The sequence below is a fragment of the Sabethes cyaneus genome, chromosome 2 (assembly GCF_943734655.1).
Source record: "Sabethes cyaneus chromosome 2, idSabCyanKW18_F2, whole genome shotgun sequence".
Taxonomy (NCBI): Eukaryota; Metazoa; Arthropoda; class Insecta; order Diptera; family Culicidae; genus Sabethes; species Sabethes cyaneus.
Window position 1 is genome coordinate 98,026,314 of NC_071354.1, and position 27,504 is coordinate 98,053,817.

Here is a 27,504-nt window from a genome sequence, read left to right on the forward strand (position 1 = left end):
AAGTTATTACTCTAGTCGGAACAATCGGCAAAGACCCAGACGACGAAAACAGACTTGCTCGGATGCACCCACGTGCTTTTTAAATAAGTAAAGTTCCGACATCGTAGCGTTGCAAGATGTATGCTTGAAAGGAACGATGGAAAAGGGTGTCCCACATCAAATTGCACCACGGAACGCTGTATCTTAAAACTGTATCTGTAAACGCTGTAGAAAATTACCCATTGGGTATTCGTGGTCAGTTTTTCGAAAATTGGAAAAAATAGTGTCAAAAGCAACGTCGCGAATTTATTTTGCGCAAGCACCTGGAAAATCCTCAACTCTCTCATCATGAATGATGAGACTTACGTCAAGGCGGACTACCGGCAGCTTCCGGGACTACTGTACTTCACCGCCCAGCACAAGTTTGATGTTCCGGAGGAAGTAAGGATGCAGAAACTTTCATAGTTTGCCAAGAAATACAGAATTTGGCCAAGAAATACATCATGTGGCAAACGGAGTGCGCCGTTCGTGACTATCGGGACTATAAACAGGCAGATATACCCCAAGGAGTGTTTACAGAAGCATCTGCCTTCTCTGTCGAAGTAACCCGGGGGTTCTACGTTCTTCTGGTCGGATCTACGTTAGTGCCAATATTCAAAGGATGTATTGGAGTGGTACGAAGCCAACGGAGTCACTTTCGTACCCAAGGACATGAACGCCTCCAACGCACCGGAACTAAGGCCCATCGAAAAATTCTAGGCTGTTATGAAGCAGGCACTACGGAAGCATCCCAAGGAGGTCAAGTCTGAGGAAGACATGAAGAAAAAGTGGATTTCCGTACAGATGAAGCTGCAGCTAGGTTGTACAAAACTTGTTGAGTGGAGTTAAGCGTAAAGTGCGAGCATACGGTTACGGTATTGAAGTTGAATGAAACAAAGATACCAAAAGCTTACTAATGGGTTATATTTTGTTGTGTGAAAGTTTGAAAAGGATCGGTTAATTAGGTAATTTTCTACAACGTTTCTTTCGTGATGCAATTTAATGTGGGATACCCTTTACGTACGTATAGGGATAATCATGCCATCTACCATAACTGCGGCAGTACGTACGAGCTGGACACTGCTTTTATAGTGATATGCAAGATGCACAAGCGGGTGATCGGGTGGTGGTCGATTAACCCCTGAATGTGCAGAGTAAGAATTTGTGATCGATTCTTTAATATTAGCACAATTAATGAGCACATCGCTTAACTTGGAAGTATCGATGATGACAAAGACGAATTTTATGCGCAGTTGGAGCGTGAATACGATCGATGCCCAAGACGTAATGTCAAAATCATAATCGGGGACTATAATGCTCTGGTTGGTCAGAAGGTGGAATTTAAACCAGTGATTAGAAGCATAACGAAAACGGCCTAAGACTTCGACTTTGCCACCTTCAAGTACATTACAATATGTAGTACCTTTTTCTAGCATAACCTTCATCATCGGTTCACCTGGAAATTATCCGACTAGACGAAATTACAAATCGACCACGTCGATTGTCGATAGATTGATATCTATCGATAGACGATAGATTGTCGGCACTTTCCAACCAACTATCTGTTGTGAACAACAAATGGTACTAGCACGTGCCACGGTGTAATTTAACTCGACTGAAGCAACCGGATGTCGCCTAAAGTTACGCCTTATCTCTGGAAGCCGTGCCCGAACCCAGTGAGTTGGATGGAGCCCTTCTTGAGGACTATTGCAGTGCCGTGAAAACAGCCATTAACAGCGTAGCAGGGGCCGTGTGGCACCGAATCGACGTAATGAATGGTTTGACGAGGAGTGCCAGTAGATATTGGATGAAAAGAACGCCGCGCGGAAAGAAAAAACGCGGATGTAGAGCGACAAAAACAAAAGCGGAAACAGCAAACTCGACTCTTCCAGGAGAAGAAGCGCCTCCAGGAGAAGAAGTAGTGCGTGGAACTTGAGCAACTGTAGTGCTTTTACGACACAAGGACGTGCTCTTAAAGACTCAACGAATATCGCAAGGGCTTTACACCGCGGGCTGAAATGTGCAGAGATAAAGATGGAAGTATCTTGACAGACGACCGTGCGGTGATCGAAAGGCGGAAGAGCGTGATAGTGGAGGAAGTGACTTCATTGGCGCAGCAAGTAACGGAAAGGATGACATTGGAGCGCAACTTATCAAAATGGACCTGAACAAGTTGGCCAGCTGTTTGCATTAATTTATTGTCAAGATTTGGGTTATGAAACGACTAACAGAGAAGTGGAAAGATGGGGTTATTTGCCCTATTTACTAGAAAGATATGCTGGATTGTGAGAACTACCGAGCGATCACTGATTGCTGCCTACAAAGTGCTTTCCCAAGTCATCTTCCATCGACTGTCGCCAATAATCAATAGATTCGTGGGAAATTATCAGGCCGGTTTCATTGAGGGTCTGTCTACAATGAATATCACCTAATTATTTGTTTCAAAGCCGCATGTGGAAAACTCTGGACGAGAATGGCTTCCCGGGTAAGCCTACTAGACTGTATCATGGCTACGATTGTATGAGGAATTCGGATGGATTGTCGGTTCTATTCGAATCTCGCAGGAAACTTCGACAAGGAGAGTCTTTCTTGCCTGCTCGTCAACGTTGCGCTTGAAAATTTTATAAGACGATTGGCTCATTGGCAACAGAGGACAATAATACCAGCCGTGAGATTAAAAGGCGTATTATCAGCAGAAGTCGTGCCTACTAAAGGGAGTTCCACATCAAAGGAGAAACGCTGTAGGAAATTGCCCATTGGGTATTTTCTCTTGAAAATTATGGTAGAAGTAGTTTAGAGCGTATTGTTTACATTGTATTTTTATCGCGGTCAGTTTTTCGAAAATTGAAAAAAATAGCGTCACCCGAAAAGCAACGCCGTGTATTTATTTTGCGCAAGCACCTGGAAAATTCTCAACTCTCTCATCATGAATGACGAGATTAACGTTAAGGCGGACTTCCGGCAGCTTTCGGCTACTGTACTGGATAACTTTCTAGGACATTCCAAAGCAATAAAAAAATCGTGTGCAAAGTTATTGAGCATAATTGATTTTCGCATAATTGATCATTATATTTCGCAACACGTAAGAGATAGATAGTTAATATGTTCAGCAAAGTTGCTTATTTTAGTATTTATTTAGTATTATTTAGTAAATTTTTTTTTGAAATTTAAAAAAAAACAACCGGTCTAATTAGCGTTTTGTACAATGTGCACTTTGTGGAGTCCAAAGGGTGTCCCACATCAAATTGCATCACGAAACGAACGCTGTAGAAAATTACCTAATTGACCTATCCTTTTCAAACTTTCAGACGATAAAATATAACCCATTAGTGAGCTTTTGGTATATTTATTTCATTCAATTGCAATACACCATAACCGTATGCTCGCACCTCAAAAAGTTTTGTGCAACATCTCGCTGCAGATTCTTCTGTACGGAAACCAACTTTTTCTTCATGTCTTCCTCAGATTTGACCTTCTTTGGATGCTTCCGTTTCTGCAATCCTGAAAGTTTCTGCATCCTTACTTCCTCCGAAAAATCAAACTTGTGTTGGGCGGTGAAAGGGTTTTTTCGAAATTTAGAAAAAAGTTCGTATCATCCTAATAGGTGAATTCACTGTCACCCTAATAGTGCAGAAAGATGCACTGTATTTTATTAATAAACTTCTCCGAAGACACCACCCTTGAAAAATTACACATTTTTTACCCAATTGCATTTTTTTTCAAAATTTGACCATTGTGTGGCCGATTAAATTAAAAAACTGGACTTCTGGGTTAAACAAATTATTTACCTGCGTACAGCTATGTCAAAAGTTAAATTTACACAATAGATTACCTTTTCAAGCTTTAAATAGCTACTTCTTGTAATCTACGTGTATTTTGACGTTTAAATTGCCTCGTAAATAGACTGTTGATGTTGATGTAATGAAGAATTTGTATGACAACCATTCAGAAATTTCACAATGCTTACAGGGAGACGGAGGTTTGGGTTGATGTCGACGTCGGATAATAATTTTCTGTAAGTTCAATGCACAATTGTGTTATGAGTGTGTAGAAAATATTCAAATTGTGCGTTACATAATATGTAAAGAATCCCAGTGAAACCCATCCTCGCATTTCACGGAAAAGCCCTTGGTGCGAATGTGATGAATGATTGCGCGTAAAACAGCTTGCGTAGCACGTCGTATTTTTGGTAATGCTTAAAAGGAAAGCAACACTGTAGATTATTAAATTATTTTTGGAAGCGTTTCTTGGAAATGTGCTTTCCGTGTAGGTGAGCCAAGTTAGAAATTTCAATGAAGTTTAATTACTTTTGATTTTCTCCATAAGTAAAAGAGACGATTCAGCTGTTTCAGTGTGTAGAACACACGAGCGAATTAAAGTTGTTGCTCAGTTTTTTGACAAGAGTAATTATAGAAGTGTTGTCGACTTAATAGGAAGTTGACAAGATTTTTAGAATACTTAAATTGACATTTTATTATAATTTTGTTCATTAAATCGCTGTATGGCTGTAAAAGTTTAGAACAAATTAAATTAAAGAAATATTCTTTTCAATCACAATTCAGTGAATATATGTGTTTTACTGCTGGTTAACCGGTCGGTTATTTGAATTTATTAACACAGATAATATTTCCGATCCTGTGCAGTAAAGTTACGCTGACGTAGTAGTTTTTCTCCTTCGATTGCAATACTTGCAAAATGGTATTACATTCCAAACAGTGGCTAATGACCGTCTATGCACTGCAACAGTTTTGCACTTACCCCGATTATCACGTCATGCGGATCGCACGTTTCCAGTGCCCGGTGGAACGTAACGATGGTGTGGGTTTGATTTTGGAATCCGCTTTCCACGTGGTAATTTTGCGTGTCATCCTGAATCGGTGCTCGATGCGCATCTTTACCACCGTGACAGTCCTGAAACGACAGAGAGTAATAGCGTTAGAGCTGTAATACATTTATTTTACCAGAATGACCTTTAGAAAATCTTTAGATAAGATTTCGTTGAGGCGTTATTTTACTCTCAAGGGAGAAAACATTTCATACATAACCAACTTGGCGACGACGTCCGGGTATTGTGAGACACGAAATTAATATATTTTTGTTACAGTAAAAGCTAGCATTGCACTATGGTCCAGAAAGCCAAATTAGGTGGAAAAAATTGTTTACTCAGTAGTCGTTGATTTTAGACTATTTACGTCTTAGCAACATAATCTTGATTTAGGATGGCGCTTTTTTTGGCATGAGCTATTTTAGGGTGACCCTTAAATTAACCAAGATCCAGAAATTATCTTCAAAACGAAACAAGATAGAGCGATATTTACTGCAGCAATTTCATAGCTTGAAATATTTTGAGTAATATTGTAGAAGACGAAATCCTTCTATCTCAAACCGTTTCCATATTAGGGCGATTTTCCTGAGTCAAGTTAGGGTGACCCTGCTATTTTGCGATTTTTCTCCATAACTTTTTTAATTTGCATTTCTCGCAAAACACTTCTTCAGATGACTTTTGAAGCTCAATAAGACGCAACTTTTGGTGAAAAAAGAAATTAGCTATCTATTTTACTTCTACACTTATATTAAATTTTATGATAAAAATAGGCCGTTTTCAAATGTTAGTATCTCAGAAAGGTGCAAGCAGAATTAAAATCGGTTGATTGCGTTTGAAAGATCATGATTTTTTGTGCATAATATCAAAAAATTGGAGAGTGGATTTTTTTCTATCTCAAATAAATCAACTTTGAATATGTGTGGTTTTAACATATTTAAGTATATAAAAGTAAACGAGTTGCGCCATAACTCCGGAAGGCCTTGACTGTTCTTGATTAAACTTAGCGTACATGTTTCTTGACATAAGTAAATCAGTATAGGGGGTTGACAAAAGCGGGGTGGTCGCTGAAAATGGGAGCGGGAGGTACAAATAAGTAAAAGTGGCTGTAATTATATTGCATTTAAACCGTTATAAGTTATGTGAGTGGTCCAAATCGAAAAGAGAATGTATAAACTTAACCTCATGTTTGTTGACTTGAACTTTATAATGAGGTTAGACATTAAAAACGGTAGACTTTCCAATAAACAGAGGGAATGGTAGACAAAGTAATGAAATCATATGTGTTTCATAGTATCATGGAGTGGAACTACCGAATGAGAAGTTTAAATAGTTTTCTACCCGCGACGGGGATTTCCGTGATTCCCACCTCCCCTTTCATCAGAAGCCACCATTCTTTTGTCTTTCAGCCACTTGTACACTTGTTTTCGATAAGGTTAAAAATCACAGGCGAGCGTGTGTGAAAAGCATAGCATCCAAAGCGTACTCCACTGACGCAAGCCTACGCCAAACAACTGCTGGCACTGTGTGCATACATTCTGCGTTCGTTCGTTTTTTATTTGTTAACGGAGACTTTAAATCATTAGATTCATTCGTCTCCGATATACATTCTGCTACCTGCACACTCGCGAGTGTACAGCCTCATATTAACTTTCTACACATCCCGCCCGCGAATCCAAAGCTCACGAGCTGCACATAGGTCGTGAGCACGAGCGGCACACTAGGATGTATGGATACGGATTTTACTTTTCTTCTTCATTTTACACCCTCGCTTACACAGGCGGGTAAGTTTGCGGGCCAATGCGAGCGATGATAGGTATCAACTACTGGGTTGCAATGACGAGCGTAAGCAACGACCGTAGCTGATAACTAAATAGCAAAGCATTGCAAAGCCTAGGTGCTACATTCCGTTATCGAAACTTGACCTTCTGTTTTTTTATACGACAGACTTTACAGCCAGCTGTTAGACTGCAGGACGATTGCAGGGCCAGTTGCTACGATCCTGTTGACTCTAACAGCCTCTCCCAGTCGGGATTCGAACATATGACGGCTGGCTTATTAGACCAGCATCATACCTCGAGGCCAACTGGGAGGTGATAACTAAATACACTATGGCAAAAACTTGTCGCAGTGCATGAGAATATCAGCAAAGAAATCCGAAAGAAACGCTCATGCATATGTGTTCGTTAGAAGAAAATAGTGAGAGAAATTGGACCACGCGAATGCGGTCTTCACAACACTACGTTTCAGTTTGCAAATCCTCATAATACAAAAAACAAAGCTTTTTTCCTCATTTAGACATATCTACCCCTTCCCTTGATTAGCTCTTCTCGGTCAGCGGCCCTTTTGTCTACAGCAACGTGTACGTCTCTCCGAAGATAATGAAAGAGACATAAAGTCTTCCTTATATTGTTCTACTTCCGTAGCTTTGACCCTCCCATCTTTTCACACGCTCTTCATCTTAGCTCCCAGTCACTTGTACAACTATTAACAGACCAAATGCAAGATATTATTATTATTATTATTATTATTCTATATTTGAGAGGTTTTCAGCCTGTGGCTGGTTCGCCCCTTAATGCAAGATGATCGCAGCCACTTTTACTTATTTATACCTCCCGCTCCCATTTTCAGCGACCACCCCGCTTTTGTCAACCCCCTGTACTGATTTACTTATGTCAAGAAACATGTACGCTAAGTTTAATCAAGAACAGTCAAGGCCTTCCGGAGTTATGGCGCAACTCGTTTACTTTTATATACTTAAATATGTTAAAACCACACATATTCAAAGTTGATTTATTTGAGATAGAAAAAAATCCACTCTCCAATTTTTTGATATTATGCACAAAAAATCATGATCTTTCAAACGCAATCAACCGATTTTAATTCTGCTTGCACCTTTCTGAGATACTAACATTTGAAAACGGCCTATTTTTATCATAAAATTTAATATAAGTGTAGAAGTAAAATAGATAGCCAATTTCTTTTTTCACCAAAAGTTGCGTCTTATTGAGCTTTAAAAGTCATCTGAAGAAGTGTTTTGCGAGAAATGCAAATTAAAAAAGTTATGGAGAAAAATCGCAAAATAGCAGGGTCACCCTAACTTGACTCAGAAAAATCGCCCTAATATGGAAACGGTTCGAGATAGAAGGATTTCGTCTTCTACAATATTACTCAAAATATTTCAAGCTATGAAATTGCTGCAGTGAATATCGCTCTATCTTGTTTCGTTTTGAAGATAATTTCTGGATCTTGGTTAATTTAAGGGTCACCCTAAAATAGCTCATGCCAAAAAAAGCGCCATCCTAAATCAAGATTATGTTGCTAAGACGTAAATAGTCTAAAATCAACGACTACTGAGTAAACAATTTTTTCCACCTAATTTGGCTTTCTGGACCACAGTGCATTGATGGCTCAATCGAATATCCAGTATAATGTGTTGCAGTGGCCTTTGTAGCCAATGCTCTATTGACATATAAAAGAAGTTGATCAATTTTGATATGATTCGCAGAAATGACAAAATGAAAAATGTAGTTTGAGATGTACCTGACTGAACTTTTATTTGATAGTAAAAAGTTATTTAATATATAAGTTAATTCATGAAGCTTCTCATGTATGAAAATGGTTAACGAACAATTGCTAACATTGATACTGAAGAGATAACTTTGCAATAATAAGTTAGTTCGAAAACTAAAATTTCCGTTTAGTCATTTTAAAGATTTGTTCCTCGTGCTTCAAAGGGAATGTTGATGAAGTCAGATCAGCCAAGCCGATAGCTGACAGCAACCTTTATGTGCAATGTAACCGATATTCTTTCAAGATAATTAAATGGCTTCTTAATTGATTTAAAAAAGTTCCACTGCAGGATTAGAATTGGTTAACTTTCCATTCTAATTTTTCTGTGCTGTAGTGATTAACAGACCAGCGAGTTTCTATTTTTGAAATTGCAGTCTTGTGAAAAATTTCGTCCAATTGTCTTTGGAAATACAATGGGTCATTCTTGATCACCTGGATGGAAGAATTGCTTAACAGTATCAGCGGGTAACTTCATTTTGGACTTACGTGGTGTCTGTGTCCGAGTGATGATCACTGATAGACAGACAAAATGGTATATAATTTTTAAGTTTGTAAGAAATAATTTTGTTTTGAGAAGTAAATTTTGATTTTGTTCAAAAATAGGCTAAATAAGCAATGACTAAATTACTCAACCCATGCTCAGTCCGGTTGTCTGTGGTGCTGCAATCAGTCGCAGTTCAAGTGCAGAGGATATGCCAGCTCAACTGTACGTGGTAGCAAAAAGAGTGCTATTTTCACTTGGGTTTTCAAACCTTTCCCCGGTAGACCGTGGGATTTGTCTTTCTCCAATATTACGGTTTAATGCGCACACAGAGATAAACCATACCAGACATTGTATGGCACGTTACGGTGCGACGCGGGTTCGTAGACGCTCGCAGTAAACTTAATTTGATGCGATGCAACGGAAAGAAAAGTTGATGAAATGGTAGAAAATTCTCCTGTCACTGTGCTTTCATTCAAAGGTGCGGAATCCTGAACCAACGACCAGGACGAAGTTATAATTGATTTTGCTTGCAATTGTTGATATTGAAATTTCTGCAAATAGAAACTCTTTTATCCGGAAGCTGATTTAACCTCCTCTTTGTCTGTTTGGTTTGATTGAATGAGCGGGAATTTAAATCTGAGGGAGCGTCTCTGATTTCTAATAATTTGATTGGCCTTGTTTGAACGGTGTCACTGCTTTCACTTTTTTTTATGGGAAATTCGTTTACTTTTAAATAAGTAACTTCTAAGTAAAATGTACTACATGTGTATTTTTTATTGTTCTACTGCATTAGAAAGTTTCGAACATATGAATAGCTAAAGATATGATGATAAAAGAAAACATTGAAAAAATGGCTAGTTTTTTGCCTATTCTGTTCGATATACTATGAATACGTAATACTGATATACTGCCCATGGATGCATAGTCGACGTAACGACCAGCACCATGATTGTTGAGAAAACGCATTTTTATCGTGAAAAACGTTTAAAGCCATATAATCTTTGCTATAAACTTTTTCAATCGAATAATCTGTCGATTTAGTAGAGTTTATTAATCAAAACAGGACTGATACGGTTTTATGATTCATTCGTCATTTATTGTGTTTTACAAATGCGAACGCCAGTTTATGCGAATAAACAGACTGTTTTTTTGAACAATTATTCACATAACTTGGCGTAAAGCTACCAAAAAAAGAGGTTACTATGCTGATTGATTATGCGGGGAATTACGTCAACCATTAGCATTACGTGAAACTAATAGCAGAGTAGATCAATTTTCCTAAATTTCTCGAATATTTTCGAACAAACATATGTTGTTCGAGTATTGGGCATGTGAACAACATAGTTAAGAGTGCGTAGGACCGAAAAAGTATATTTTGGTCATTTTGGTTTTTACGTCAACTTTGCATCCATGGGCAGTATAGTCTCAAAATACATTGGTCGACATGACCAGGTGCACCTGTCACTTAGATGGTCGCAAAAACCTACAAGTGCCCTAAGATTGAAGTCAGGGCAGACCAAGACATCTACTTAACAAGTAGCATCTAGGAAGCTGCCTACCTTCCAAACAATTGTGGAGAACGTGGCGCCACTAAAGTCTGACTAAAAGTAAAACTGGACGCCCCTCGTGCGTCACCCGCACGCCTCTTGTGGTAGGCATTAGAACCATTCGTTAAAACTTTGTTAGCTTGTTCATTTATTTAGCTTTTTATTGTATAAATCTTCAACTGACAATTTTATGCCATGAAAGAACCGAACACACGCAATCACGATTGTCTTCTTATAAAAACATGTTCAGTATAACTCTTAAATCTCTAATCTGGTAATCTCGCTCGAGCTTGTGTACAGAAATTGAATAAGCAAACATGATCGCTTTTTGTCTGCGAAGAAAGGTTATCATATTGCATTTGTTGATGCTAAAGTGTCAAAAAACGCTGGCAGCACCAATTCTGCATACGATCTACACTTAATAGTAACAGCAGTCGAAATCATTGGTGGTATTGATAATGTTATATATTTTGACGTCGTCGACGAAAAAAAGGCATTATGATAGAAAGCTTGTTATTAGATTGCGAAAACAAAAGGAGTCCAAGATTATTGAACCAGGCAATCAAGGATCTGTAGACTCCAAGTTTCTCTAGTTTGTTCAACAGAACTCCGTGATTCACTTGATCAAATGCTGCCTTGAGGTCAGTGTAGACAGTATCAACTGGTCAACCGTAGTCCATTGTGCGAACGCAGAAGGATGCAAATTCGATCAAATTTGGCGCAACAAACCGCTTAGGATAGAATCCATGTTGAGCAGTTGAAATGTAGTTCTTACGTTTGAATTTTTGAGCATCATCATAAGGAGGTAATTCCTCTGTAATTCCGAACATTTCTCTTGTCACCTTTCTTGTGAACAGGGAGCATAAATGAGGGTTTCCACAGTTCGGAAAATTTGCTGTCTTGCTGTGACCTGTTGAATAATTTCATGCATGGGAACTCATGCTAGAATGTCGTTCGGACCAGTAGAATATGAAAGCTTTATCTTTTGGAGAGTAGACATGACGAATTGTTCACTAATGTGAAATGGGCAGAACGTTGCTGCTTGACATACTGCTCAGCTACCACGTAGACGGAAATGCAGCCCTAAAAGTGGCTAAGCTGAAGGTAGGATGGTCCATATGCCCACTGAGCGTGTTCCCGCAGCCGGAGGCCTGCTTCCGGTGCTTTGAAAGAGGGCGCAATTCCTGGATCTCTAAGGGACCAGACCGAAGCCACCTGTGTAGGATAAGTGACGGTACGGGCCATATAGCGAGGGACTGTACTGCGCTGCACAAGTGGGGACGGGACGCTAAGCACACAACAGGAGGCCCAACGACTAAAATAAGGGCGTAGTGCAGGTAACGCAACTAAGCTTGAATCACTGCTACGCGGCCCAGCAGCTGTTGTACCAAGCAGTTACTGAGTCGTTGACGGACATTGCCATCATTTCGGACCCATACCGCATCCCTGCCGGAAACGGTAACTGGGTTTCGGATAGGTCCGGGACGGCGGTTATATGGACACCAAGCAGGTTCCCGGTTCAAGAGGTTGTATCAACGAGGGATTTGCGGTAGCCAAAGTGGGTGGAATGTTCTACTGCAGCTGTTATACTTCGCCGAGTTGGTCTACCGAGCAGTTAACGCGGATGGTAGACCGAGTATCAGTTATGCTGACTGGTCTAAGGCCGTTGGTTGTGGCGGGCGACTTTATCGCTTGGGTGGTAGAGTGGGGAAGTCGTCGCACGAACCATAGGGGTCGGATTTTGCTGGAAGCTCTGGCAAAGCTCAACGTAGATCTGGCCAAGGTCGGCACCACAAGTACCTTCAGTAGGAACGGTGCGGAGTCTATCATCGACGTGACATTCGGCAGTGCTGGTCTGATGAGAGACTGGAGGGTAGACAATGGCTACACTTACAGTGACTATCTGGCGCCCCGCTCTGGTGTCGGTCAGATAATGAGGTGGCAGACAGCGAGTAGAGCCGACACTCCAACCACTCGTGGATGGAAGACATCATACTTCGATCCCGAAGTATTTGTGGAAGCGATCCGAAAAGAGTGCGGTGATCGCGGTATGCCCGATCCGAACGCTGATCATTTGGTTGAGGTACTATCGCGAGTGTGTGACGCTGCCATGCCCAGGCAAGCTCGACCTAGGTAAGGGAGGTTACCGGCTTACTGGTGGACAGATGAAATTGCTACTCGACATTCAGTCCTGCCCACGTCTGCACGAGCTCTTTGCATAATTCTTCTCGCACGAAAGCACGCTCCACGGAGTCGTCCCACGGCCGCCGTTCCAGTATCTCAAACCATAACGTAGGATGGTCGGCCTCCCAGCCGAACATCCAAAGTAACGTGGGCGACGGCGGTTTAAGGGCGGGGAGGTAGTGACGGTTACGAACGAGGAACTCATTGAGATCGCTAAATCCTTAAGGGTGAGCAAGGCGCCGGGGTCAGACGGAATCCCGAATATGGCCATTAAAGTGGCTATTCTAGAGGCTACCGAATTATTCGGGGCAGTAATGAGCAGATGCCTGGAAGCTGGCCACTTCCCGAACAGATGGAAGCGACAGAACCTGGTCTTATTGCCGAAGTTGGGAAAACCTCCGGGTGTCCCCTCGTCATATAGGCCGATCTGTCTGCTCGATACTGCCGGCAAGGTGCTGGAGAGGGTTATCTTTAACAGACTCGTACAGTAGACTGAGGGTCAAACGGTCTGTCAAGGAACCAATTCGTCTTCTGAAAAGGTAAATCTACGGTGGATGCCATATTATCTGTCACTAAGACAGACGAGGTAGCAATCCAGCGTAAGAGGACAGGTATCCGCTATTGCGCAGTTGTCACGCCCGACGTGAGAAATGCGTTTAATAGCGCTCGCTGGGACTCCATAGCCAACTCGTTTCGGAACGTCCAAGTTCCGGTGTCGCTTTACAGGATTCTGGAAAATTATTTCCAGAGTCGTGTGATATGCTACAACACAAAGGAGGGTCAGAAGTGCGTTCCAATCACCGCAGAGGTTCCGCAAGGTTCCATACTGGGCCCGGTTTTGTGCTACGTCATGTATGACGAGGTGTTGAAGCTTTGCGGACGACATCATCTAGGAAGTCTACGGTGAATTTATCAGCGAGGTTGAGTTGACGGCTGCCCACTCTATAAGCATTGTTGAAGATTGGATGCGATCCAGGAAACTGGAGCTAGCGCATCATAAAACGGAGATTATCGTGGTGAACAACCGCAAGTCGGTACAGCAAGCAAATATGAGCGTCGGGGACTGCACTATTTCGTCAAAGTGGTCGTTAAAACTCCTGGGAGTCATGGTCGACGACAAGCTCAAGTTCGGTAGCCACGTCGACTATGCCTGCAAGAAGGCTTCCACAGCTATTTCGGCATTGTCTCGTATGTTGTCTAATAGCTCTGAGGTATATGGCAGCAAGTAAAGGCTATTAGCCAACGTGGTCCAGTCCATACTCAGGTATGGCGGGCCGATAAGGTTATCGATGTTAGGTACCAAATGCTATCTAGCCATGCTGGAAAGCACCTATCGTCTCATGTGCTTGACAGTGGCGAGTGCGTATCGCACAGTTTCACATGACGCAATCTGTGTCTTAGCGGGTATGATGCCTATTGGCATCATCACCAGTGAGGACGTAGAGTGCTTCAACCAATGTGGAACTAGAGGCATACGGAGTACCACAAGATCGGCCTGGTCTAATTCCATAAAAGGTCGGTGGACACATCGACTTCTCCCGGAACTATCCGGATGGGTCAACAGGCGCCACGGCGAAGTCAACTTCCACCTGACACAGATTCTGTCAGGGCATGGTTGTTTTAGACAGTATCTGTACAAGTTTGGGCATGCGCAGTTCCCCGCATGTCCCGAATGCGTGGATGTTGAGGAAACTGCAGAACATGCTTTCTTCATATGCCCTCGTTTCGCGGGCGCGAGAAGCAACATGATGGCATTGAGCGGACAGGATACGACAGGATCCGGATAACTTAGTCCAAAGAAAGTGTTCCAGCTCGGATGTCTGGGGAGCGGTCAATGCGGTTGCTACCCATATTGTACTTGAACCGCTGGAGAGCCGATCAACGGCGAATAAACAACCTAACTACCATAGTACAGTAGTTACCTAAGAGGGTGCGTTAAGCACAATAGCCCCTCCCTGAAGTAATACCGATAAGGTGGTGCCAGGGGGGATTGATGCTGGAGACTCGAGTAGGGTTTTAGTGGGTCTGGATCCTCACGCCCCGTTAGGGGGGTCTGGATACCTAACCTCACTCCCTGAGTTGTATTCTCAGGTGTCTGATAGTACCGTATGTTCTAAGGTGCTCAGCAGATTTCTCTGCTCGTAAAAAAAATATATATATAAATAAAATGTGAGTAGGTGACGGAAGAATCAAGTGCAGAAGTGCAAGTATCCTATACGCCATGGATTAAGTAATTTTTATTCATCGTTTCACATAATGTTTTTTCAGTATCTTTGGTTGTACTCAACACCGTGTTCAAAATAAAAGGAAATTACACATTATCTTATTTTATATATAATATACCGGTACAAGAAGATTAATCTCCTCTAAATGCCTGCAGAGTTGCATCCTCAGCGCAAAGAAGAAGCTTAAGATGTAACAATTTGCAATTACATTTAATCATACTCCGTCGCGGGAATGACCAAGTTTGCGTTAGCCAAGGGCTTATCGCTCAGCCAGTATGCTGACGTCTGCGCTACTGCCACTATTTATTTGGATACCCGCACAATTAAAATCATAATTCATCACTGAAACAGCGGTGTAATAATAATTAGTTTGAGAGATTCTCATCACCGCACCGGGCAAGATACTTGCGACGTTGGTTCATGCTTGAACAAGAAATATTAATTCGGTTCCGTGGTTACTGAAATGCTTCGACTTACCGCATGTGTTCTCCTGCATGGGGTGGTGTAACTTGTTCGATATGTTTGTTGCGTCTGTCGTGTACATATATGCATGCATGTTTCATAATTATTGATAGCCCAATTACGACTTTCTTGAAAGATTCTCATTTAAAACTCTCACCCATTTTACCTGTAATATTCTGGAAATGTGAGAACTAAATGTGGAAGGCATGCACATTAATTTTACTGTTATGCACTTAAAGGCTCGACTAAAAATTGCTTTCTCGTTGCTCTGCATATGTTTCGCTACTGAAGTTGTGTTTAAGAAATTATTTCACAGCGCGCTTCCGTGCGATAAGAAGTGAAAGAGGATCAGCTGTCTCTCCGTTTATATGGGCACTTGAAAAATATTACAACTTGGTGAACTTGCTGCTTATACATATTTTGTTCAAAAACTGGTTCGCACCGCACAAAATGTAGCTTAATTGTTTCGATAAATTATGTTTACCCTTGCACTTTTGCATTGAATTTTTTTCAGGTAAAAGCTGGTATCACTAATCAACCATTCAGATTTTTGTTGGTAAGGTTTCTTGATTTTTAAATTCGTTGTCAAGTCACTTAATTATAAACTTGATCACACTATTTGATCAAGCTACAATGAAATGATGAGTCCACTAGCTTTATTTTCAACTTTTAAGTCATAAGAAAATAAGATATTATAGAAAGTGGAAAATTATGCTGGCAATTATTACCGTCATCCGGGGTAACATTGTGCCACAGGGGTGAGATTGTGCCAAAAACCAAAAATGTTTATTTGTGAAAATTTATTATATCTATGGAAACTGGTGGCCTAAATTCAAAATGATGATAGACATAACATATTTGTTCATAACTTCGAATGGAACACAGATAATATTAGCAAACTGTTTAGCCTAAACAGAGTTTCAAAGTTCGCGATCAAAAATACTAGGCAATAACGCTTGTAAAAAATGTCCCGAATAAAGCAACCCAAACAAGAAATCGCATCAACTTGCTAATTTGAAGGTATTTAAAGTAATCATTTACAATGTATTGAAAGGTTATAATGCGTAGGATAAGTTTTGATTACGAAAATAATATTTTTCCAAATTTTGTACTTTTGAGCTTCACGGGGCGGGGGTGAGATTGTGCCAAGCCATAATGATCGATCCAATTTGTGGCTTTCTCATACACAACAAAAATACGTCAGTATATACCAAGTCACTCACATTCTTTACTATTGAGCACAATATTTTGACAGGTTAGATAGCATCATCCATTTTGGAGCACACAACATCGCAGGTCTGCTAAATAATTTAAACTAATGTTTACTTTTTCTCTGGAAATTTCAGATGCTTTGAATAAACACTCTAATATAAGACAAATATATTATACCGTGTATAAACTGCCAGTTTTAAGGAGGGGGGGGGGGGGAGGGTCCACATGTCCTGCGGCCGCGGGTTCTCGAACGAAGTAATGGTTACTTTTGTTAAATAATCAAATAGATATGCCCCCATAGGATACACGCCCTCCCTATGTCTCCCCCTTGTTAACCCTAGAAACGCTAGTTGCTATATAAAGGCTGTCTATTGACTATGAACTCATTTATTTCAGACCTCCCCGGGTTATTTTCGTTCATACTTTTTGTATGATGTGTTGTTTTGGGCCGGCCCCCTGCCCCCAATAGTCCACTTAGTTCATGCACGGCCTCATATGAACTGCTTTATACTGTTACTAGCTGACCCGACAAACTTCGTATTGCCACAAATTAACCTGTGTTGTACATAAATCATGAATCTCGGATGATCTTTGTCACAATCTCGAATTTTGCAAGCCCCCCAGTGGGCGGCGCTTCCGACGGCGGGTCACCGGCAACACTCGCGACCGTCTCGTCCTGAATGATCTAGTGTTACTATAGATAGTTTTTGTGGTCTTGTATTGACTAATGTTTTATGGAAGAGTCTCGAATTTCTCGAGTTCGATTAGTTTTTGAGTTTCGCAAAAATTTCTGTTTTATTTGTATGAGAGTCCATATCCCCCTACCACAGGGTGAGAGGTCTCTAACTATCGTAAAATGAATTCAAGACTCCAAAATCTCCCACATGCCAAATTTGGTTCCATTTGCTTGATTAGTTCTCAAGTTATAAGGAAATTTGAATTTCATTTGTATGGGAGCTCCCCTCTTAAAAAGGGAAGGGGTCATAATTCACCATAGAAAAAATTTCTGCCATCTAAAACTCCCACATGCCAAATTTGGTTCCATTTGATTGATTAGTTCTCGAGATAAGAGGAAATTTGCATTTCATTTGTATGGAAGCCCATCCTCTTAAAGGGGAGATGGGCCATAACTCGCTTTCTAAAGAAGAGAGGGGTCTCAATTCACCATAGAAAAAAATCTTGCGTCCAAAACCACTTACATGTCAAATTTGATTAGTTCTCGAGTTATGAGGAAATTTGTTTTTCATTTGTATAGGAGCCCACCCCCTCTTAAAGTGGGGAAATCCATAGAAAATATACCTTACATAGGTAAGGGGTCCTAATTCATCATAGAAAAAATGGTTGCATCCAAAAACACCCACATGCCAAATATGGTTCCATTTGCTTGATTAGTTCTCGAATTATGAGGAAATTTGTATTTTATTTGTGTAGAAGCACCCCCTCTTAAAGTTGGGAGGGGTCCTAATTCACCATAGAAAATATTTTTGCCTCCAGAAACCTCCACATGCCAAATTTGGTTCTATTTGCTTGATTAGTTTTCGAGTTATGAGGAAATTTGAATTTCATTTGTATAGGAGCCCCCCCTCTTAAAGTTGGGAGGGGTCCTAATTCACCATAGAAAATATTCTTGCCCTCGAAAACTTTCACATGCCAAATTTGGTTTCATTTGCTTGATTAGCTCTCGAGTTATGAGGAAATTTGTATTTCATTTGTACAGGAGCCCCCCCTCCTAAAGTGAGGAGGGGTCCCAGTTCATCATAGAAAAAAATTTTGTCTATAAAAACACCCACGTGTCAAATTTGGTTCCATTTGCTTGATTAGTTCTCGAGGTATGAGGAAATTTGTATTTCGTTTGTATAGGAGCCCCCCCTCTTAAAGTGGGGAGGGGTCCTAATTCACCATAGAAAATGTTCTTGCCCTCGAAAACTTTCACATGCCAAATTTGGTTTCATTTGCTTGATTAGCTCTCGAGTTATGAGGAAATTTGTATTTCATTTGTATAGGAGCCCCCCCTCCTAAAGTGAGGAGGGGTCCCAGTTCATCATAGAAAAAATGTTTGTCTCCAAAAACAACCACGTGTCAAATTTGGTTCCATTTGCTTAATTAGTTCTCGAGTTATGAGGAAAATTGTGTTTCTTTGGTACAGGAGCCCCCCCTCTTAAAGTGAGGAGGGGTCCTAATTTACTATAGAAAATATTATTGCCCTCGAAAACCTTCACGTGCAAAATGTGGTTCCATTTGCTTGATTAGTTCTCGAGTTATGAGGAAATTTGTATGGAAGCTCCCCCTTTTAAAGAGGAGAGGAGTTATAATTCCCCTTATATAGAAGGGAGGGGTCTCAATTTACCATAGAATAAATTCTTGTCGCCGAAAACACCCACATGCCAAATTTTGTTCTATTTGCTTGATTAGTTGTCGAGTTATGCAGAAATTTGTGTTTCATTTGTATGGGAGCCCCCCCTCTTAGTGGGGGGAGGGGTTTCTAACCATCACTAAAACCTTTCCTGGCCCCAAAAAACCTCTACATGCATATTTTCATGCCGATTGGTTCAGTAGTTTTCGATTCTATAAGGAACATACAGACAGACAGAAATCCTTCTTTATAGGTATAGATTTATGTGTATTGTTTATAAACATGCTAATGTTCACTGTGTAGGTATTTGCCTTACCCCTTCTGGGGGTGACATTGTGCCAAAGTTCATGCACTTCCAGTAAAATTAGGTTTCACTATAACTAAACCATCAATACGGTAGTAGTTAACAATTTAGTATTGACAGGTTTTAAATCAACCTAGTTCCTAGATTGTACGTCTACTGAGCTACAGAACAAAAACATATGCTTTTTGGCACAATCTTTTTTGGTCCCGGATGACGCTACTATCTTCTCTTATTAACATTAGTCCGCAACGAAAGGTAATCGAGAAATTAAAAAGAAATCAAGATTTCAGCTTTCAAATTAATAGACTTTCCCGCATATTTTGATATCCATGCACTAACGATTCAACCAAAGGGAAAGGGCTCATCCTGTTTTTCGAACTTCATGCACTAATTTCTTGGAAATTAAATAACTGATTTTTTTTTCGTTTTGTTAGAAAAAAAAAAAGAAAATTAATGTTACAATTTAAATTAATACTTGGACTGGTACTGAGAAAGATCACACATCGTGATCGAAATACGTATCTAAATTATATTAGATAATTAGATGAGATAGTAGAATTAAACTGTAACATTATTTTGTTTACTTTTCTTATCTTTTCTGGTATGTCTGGCATGAACTAGCCAAGATACATTTTTTCATAGAAAATGAAATAAAAAACAACAATATAAAGAAAGCATAAAACAAACTGCCCATCAGCTCTATTTTGCTCTTCGACAGACATACGCTGAGTATTTCAAGTCGTAAAATCATAAAACTTGTGTATCCCTGCACCGTCGCATGGATAAAAACAACTGAGAAATAAAGCTTAATGGAACATCGCGAGCTACAATGAGCATGACTGTAGCGAATAATTCAATGTTCTGTAGGTGCTTTAAATGTGAATTGATACAAAAAGCTTTCAGTGTTAAGACATGTGCATTTCATTTGGAATTTTCAACAGGCCATGAATGGTGGTGGCTAGACAGCAATAAAACAGCTTCCGTTTCAAGGATGTGGTATTGCATTTCATTTAGTGTTAGCATCTAGGGGAAGACTGTCCAGAACGCACCTGGGGGGTAGAATGACCTATGCTATTAATTGTTTAAAAACGCGGAAACTATTTGGTGAAATTATAAATGCGCATTTTAGTTAGGTGTAAAACAAGCTAATTCATAATTGTGTAGCATGTAAAAACATCAAACATAGCGACATCCAATAAAATCAAGCGATTATCCGCGATCTCATTCCACATGTAAGAAATCACGGTTTTCTCTTAAGTTTTTATCACTAGTCGGTATGCAAATTTCATAATAAATACAGTCTATCTAATTGATATGCTGTCATACTCAATGATTCATCACAAAAACGGCATTAACTAGGCATGTTTTTCACATTAATTGCAAAAAACTTCAAAATATAAAACAGGGGTAGAATGCATCACAGCGAGATCGAAAAAAAAAATTATTTTTATAAAATTTTATAAAATATTTTTAATTTGCAGTACATCTTTTGTTTCGGATTATTCATTAAAAATGTAGCAATATTATGTATTATATAGGACTTAGAATTTGCCTTAAACCTAATTGTACATTGTTTAACTTACAATATTTCATCACACATCAGTTGGAGAAAAGTGGATGATTAAATTTTATTGCCAATTATGTTGAGATATGAACCCATTGTACCCCAGCAAACAAACGTATGTAACAAACGGTATAACGAACGCATCCGCCATTTCGGCAGCCTAGTTTTAGGAGTTTGTACAACACGTGATTATATGTAAATTTGCTGGTTGCGTTTAACGCCTAACTGGGCAAACTTGGTGCGTTTTGCCCCACATAATGATTTTGACTCTTGCCAAAAATCGTCAAAAATAACAAAAAATACTGGTTTTTGTTAGGACATTAAACCAGGAGTAAGTGTAAAAAAGATCCCAAAGTCTTCTAGAAGTTGAAAAACGTGGAACAAACACGCCGTTGCTCTGCAAAATGATGTTTTGCTTAAGTGGTGCGTTCTGCACCACTTTACCCTACATTTATAAGTTAACTGGGGAATAAAATGACTTTAGGCCAATATGCTGAAGTGAAGTTAGTGATCATTTCTGTTTCGAAATTAAACCAAATCACGAAAAGCCACGTGAAAAAACCGGTTCTTCAGTGCTCCATTATTAAGTTTTAAAACAACTCAAGCAACTCGGATCATTTCAAGCGTAAAGTGGATGCAATTATTATCATAGTTTGGGTCTACCTGCTACGAGTCGCTATTAATTAGGCAGTTTTCGCAAACGTGAACCCACAAAGAAACGGAAAAGGAAATAATGCAAATTCCTCATTAGCAAACAAAACACTGACTTAAAAAAAATCACCATTTACATTAAACTTTGCTTGATACTGTATCGAGAAGGGTTAAACATAATACCGAAATAGAACCCAAACCGCACCAAGTCAAACAGCGTGAACAATTGAAATTGTGCAACAGACGGTGCTTCCGATAATTGTGCAATTCTGTCGCTCCCTCTCATAAGTTCTTCAACACCCACACACACGACAAACTTTCTGCCTGCCGTGCAAAACTTATAGTAAGCTACTGAATCTGGAAATGTTCGCCAGAAAAGCCTAATTGGTTTAATTCATACTGGGACTGAGTAGCAGCACCTTTCACTCCCATCACATTCGATTTGCATAATAGAGTTTTATTGAACTTTGTTATTCTCGAAACACTTTTTCTGTGTAAAGAAGGACTGTTAGTTTCGTTTCACTTGTGCGAGCTTTCATTCCAGTTCTGTTGTATGATATCCTTAAAATCAATATGAATCAAGTGTTAGGGTTCGAATGAAACCTATGTAACGCATGAAAGAAGGAGAAACAGCTGAGCTATTATCGTTTATAGTGGATATCATGTCTAGCACTAGATATACCTACCAACTGTTTAGTCATTCTGACTGGTACCGGTATAAATGTCAATAACATAAAAAAATAACTGTTTTTAATCTATATAAAGTAACTTTGGGTATACAGGTATACTTCAATAGTACGTACACCTCTGCTTCGTTTAGCGTACGTATTATCGAAATGTACGTACTATCGAATCACAATTTTGGGCTTTAAAGCATTGTTGTATTATGCCTAATATTGCATGAAATTTGCAAATTTGCTTACATTATTGAATAAATAAATATTTTAGTGACGTTGATTTAGTATAGCAGTTAAGTTTTAACTTTTTACAAATCAATAATTTTGCCCTTTGTGAAGCTTGGAATGAAACAAGTAAAGTGTTGCTGGAAAATGTACGTACTATCGAGGCTAAATGTACGTATTATCGAGGATACGTACTATCGAGGCAAAATGTACGTATTATGGAGGGTACGTACTATCGAGGGTACGTACTACCGAGGTATACCTGTATAAAATGTTCTCTCTACTTATAGCTACCAAAGGACGTAACATTGTTTCTGAAAGCAAATGTAATATGTTGCAGGAATTTTGAGGTAAAATTGCACGACTAGTCAAAATGACTGGTTTGGTATATCTAGTGCTAGAAACGAAGTTTGAACTGGTTGTGTATGTGTTGTGTTGTGACGGTCCGATCACTTAGACTCAATTTTGGTTCATTTGACAGTACTGTCTCAGCCGAGCAAAATTTGACAAAGTTGTATACGGGTCATTTGAAGAATTAGTTATTATGTACAATTTTGTTGAATAAAGTATTGCTGGGCATTTCAGTCCAGGTGCTCAAAACTGTACCATCTTTGTCAACCCAGATGATGCATCAGCTATTCAGCATTATATGAAGAACTTCTCGAATGACCATGCTGAAGAAACCATGTTTCTATCTGCTAACGTTAGTTATTTTTATTTTTGGCACTTCTGAATTAGTGGAGGCATTCAGATGAACAAATGTTCCGAAGACAATTGGTAAAATGGAAGCAGAAACGCAAGGAAAAAAGTCTTTTCATCCTTTTGGGCCACAGTGAGGAGTACAAGAGCGGCCGTGGCCTACTCCCGTAAGTTACGATACCGACGCTTCGGCTCACTCTCGATCAAAAACACAATCAGATGATGAAAGCGAAAGTTTTTTATTGAACAATTTTGCACTCATTTTGTCATGATTCCTCTGCTAACTTTATTTTTTTTTGTTTACATTTACTACTGTTAGCTTTGTTTTCATTGTAGCTATTTCTTCAAGTTAGTTTTTCGAAATTAATTTTGTAGCATGATGTTAATGTGATTCAATAATTCCGTACAGAAAAGTTGGAACATCTTTCAAAATGTATTTATGCGACAAAACGCAATAGATTTGACCAGATTTGTTTAGTTAGAAATATTATACCATTGTACCGATGTGCAAATGCTCTTTCAAAAGTATCTTATCTATTAATGCATCTATTGATTGGATTAGTTTTGAAATATAACAAACAAATGGAAGAGTAGTTGCCCTTTCAATATGTTAAGTATTATTTAATAACCGTTTAGTGGTGTCTTTCCCATCTTTTTAGTTATGAAAATTAATTATTTCTTCATTAAGGTAAACACAATAGAAATAAAAAAGTGAAGTGGAAAACATTTGCGTTCGTCTAAATAACGTGAATACTATTTTATTTTACCACAGCTATGTATCTGTTTGTGAATTTCAGACAAATCGCACTGACAGTTACGGCTGCGGCCTTACTCCCATCTAGGTATAAGAAGAAATAATTTTGCATCATTGCTCAGCTAGCACATTATAGTAGTGCGATGTGTTTTTATCATTCTCTCCCTGACCGTTCCAATCCAACGGACAGGTAAAGTCAAAGTTCACTAATTAACAATTCCTAAGTTGCTTTTTCCGGATGGTTCTCAATGCCGTGCACAAAGGATACATTGCGTCAGTTTCCATAACTAGTTTTCTTTAATTTAAATTATTTCTGCTGTACAATATATGGTATTTGTGCTTCAGAGGCGAAGTTGATTGATAAATCGTTTGATAAACGGTTGAACATTTATTTTACTGTAATTTGAAGTACTTGAGTTGATGAGCCAATATTAGAATTTTACTCTCGTCTTTAGGACCACTGTGAACCGGTTGTACTAAACAATGCGTGATTGTGAGTGGAATATCAATGGCTTCGTAACGGATGATGGCGATGAAGGAAGTTTTTCGCATTTTCAATTACCGGGCGGGCATGGCCTAGGAGGATGGAGCAAAATTATATTTAGTTGTATCCAATATCATGCTACAAGAACGCCGCGATTGTGAAACTTTAGTGGAAAACAAATTGTGGTTATTTCGCACGTAGTTTTGCATTGTTATCACTTTCCGCTGAACTTTGCTGCTTAACGCTATATCAGCTCCTGTTTCACAGAAGGAGAAAATCCTAACCTTACTGGATTCTGTTCGAAAAAGAGAAAACAAGCTGCCATTCAAGAAAAGTGCTTTAATTTTTTTCGATATCACTCAATGTGGGGTCATTGGAAAAAGATCCCACCTCTTTTAAGCAAGAGCTATTCATTCGCTCGCTATGTATGTTTTTCTCTAGAAACAAAAGAAACTGGATAATGAACTTACTTGATTGTATATATTCTTAAGTGAAATATCTCCAGTAATAAGTATCCAGTAAGTAATAAGTGAAATATCTCCTATATTTCCAGTAAGAGTTTGCTCCCTGTACGTTTAGATCACATTCGCACTAGATTAGTATGGTAATAATATACCTACTATTAATCCCTCCAAGGTAAAGAGAACAGATTTTTTCTAGAAGATTGCGCGACTGAATGGGTCATTTATTTGCTAAATTGGTCCGGAGTATACAGGGCGCAGTAGGAAGATTTAATTTCTTTTAAACCCCATTTTCAAATAATTGAAGCAATAATATCAACATTTTCGAGTTCATTTATCTTTTTTAGGTCGATTTCATTTTTACTAATGACATTCTCAAGACGACGCCAGATGCTAGAACGCACCTTTCGAACATAGTCATCCGACATCGACTACCATCTGCACGTTATGACCTGGTTTTATTTCCGTTTTTTGCTCAGTAGATACTCATTTGACTACAGCCCCTCAGCGAAACTGAATTCGAAAAAGTATTGCGAAGAGCAATTGTAGAGTTAATTATTATCTACAATATTGCTGAAGAAAGTATAATTTTATCTATTGTATTTACGGCGCTATGAGGCCGCTACCCCGATGGTAGCCAAATGAGCGCTCTTTTTACTACTAACGGGATAGCAGCCCCATAGCATAGGTTATAACAGACCTCAAAGGAATCAAACGGATTATGATCCAGACCACAAACCTTTCGGGCAAAACTTCATGTTTTCCATACGTCATCGAGGGGTCCGATTTGATGTGTAACATGATGCTCCATCCTGTTGCAAGATAACTTATTAATACTCAGAGAACTCTCAGAGAAAGACAGAGAGCACTTGGTCCTTCAAAATAACGATTCGGTATTGATTTTATTACCACCATCAATGAAAACAGGCGGGCATTTGCAATCCAACCAGCACAGTTATTAAAAAACAGTTGTGACAACCGGTATACAACTAATTCCAGTTATAAATAAGTTGCTGTAACTAGAAATTCCCACAGCATGCGGCTTGGAAAATCATTGGTCGCCATCCAGCCGCATCTGGAGATTTGGCTTGTAACTTAAATTTCACTTTCTACGGAACATCCTCGAATTTCATACATTAAGCGACACAAATGAATTCCAATACATTTTTTTTACCCAATAGCTAACTTTAGCTGCTAATTTCCGCTTAAATATCGCCTATTTTTTTGTTAGATTATAGTCACATTAACAGATTGTGTTATTCATGACATCTGCGGGGTTGGGATTTGAACCCGGGTCCTCGGCATGAGAGGCGTGAATGCTAACCACTACACCGGCACTGACCCCTAATATCGCCTAATGGTTGAACAAATTATTAATGCTGCCTACGAGTACTAATTTTATCAATTAATTAGAATAATATTTATGCATTAATTGGTAGATAAAGCTTAAATGACCCAAAATTATGTGTGACTCATGATTGTGGACTGACTGTATTTCTATGAACAACATTTTTGTTTTAAACAAAAAAAACTGTTTTTCAAATTTGCAGAATCGATGACGAATAATTTTATCTTAATGGCAGAGCAAGTTAAGACACTGAGATGAAGTTTATTATCAACATTAAATTTTAAATAAAAGATCTAGGTGAGGTACGGCAATAAATTTTATATAATGTTATCGTAATTCTGTAGAACCGTTTCTTTAAACAATATCAGAAGGACCATTTTCAACACCAACCTGTCTATCAGCACCGCTCCTCTTCAGAAATTGTGCTACGACGATTGCGATTCCAGCGAGGATTATTTTTAATTTATCCATGTCGGAGGGAATTTTACGGCGTGCGTGGAAGACTGCCGCAATTCCGGCAGTCCATAGGGCAAGAAGTACGCATGACGTCACCAACTACCGTGGCATTTCGATCTGAGCTGCTTACCGAAGGTTTTCGAAAGTCTTTTCCACGATTCGTTTTACCCGAAGGTTCATCACATCGTTTCGGAATGGCAGCATAGGTTTGTGAAAAAACGTTTTACGATTTCCACCTTGATGGCGTATGTCGCTTCACTGACAAACGCATTTGAAAAGCGTCAGCAACAAGTCGATGCTGTTTATGTCGATTTTGCTAAAGTGTTCGACAGGGTACCACATTTTCTGTTGGTATCGAAGCTAGAAAGGATGGGATTTTCTGAGTGGCTAACACGGTGGATACTGTCGTATCTTACCGATCGCAGTGCGTGTGTACGTATAGATGGAACTAGTTCGCAGCCATTTGAGATTCAATCCGGTCTGCCCCAAGGAAGTCATCTTGGCCCATTGCTGTTTATCCTATTTGTAAATGATTTATGTAGCACCATAAAATCTGTAAAGTATATGTTCGCAGATGACCTGAAGTTTTTTCGGGTAGTAGCATCAAGAGTTGACTGCTATGCCTTGCAATCCGACATCGATTCCCTGCTAAATTGGTGTGTGTTGAATGGAATGGACGTGAACGTGCAGAAACGCAATGTCATATCATTTGACTACACGATTGAAATAGACAGTATCAACTGTGCCGAAACTGTAAAGGACTTGGGCATCCTCTTGGACAGTAAATTTGGTTTTGCTATGCTAGGCTTTATCAAAAGGAATACGCAGCAGTTCAATGATATTTACTCTCTGAAATCGCTTTACTGTTCGTACGCAGTATTCTTGAATACGGAGTGCTTGTGTGGGCACCTCACTATGCTGTTCAAATTAACCGGATTGAACGAATCCAGCGTCAATTCGTTCAGTACGCTCTGCGCAGATTACCCTGTTTGTCTACCTCC

The 27,504-nt window shown here is 39.4% G+C and overlaps 1 protein-coding gene across 1 annotated transcript in view; it reads right to left on the reverse strand.

Moving 5' to 3' along the window:
* Nucleotides 1–27,504, reverse strand: part of LOC128735745 (MOXD1 homolog 1) — a 70,348-nt gene that overhangs the window by 19,795 nt on the left and 23,049 nt on the right. The window contains exon 2 of the mRNA XM_053830234.1: nucleotides 4,777–4,929. Coding sequence (XP_053686209.1) covers nucleotides 4,777–4,929 — 153 coding nt within the window. The remainder of the gene's footprint in view (nucleotides 1–4,776; nucleotides 4,930–27,504) is intronic.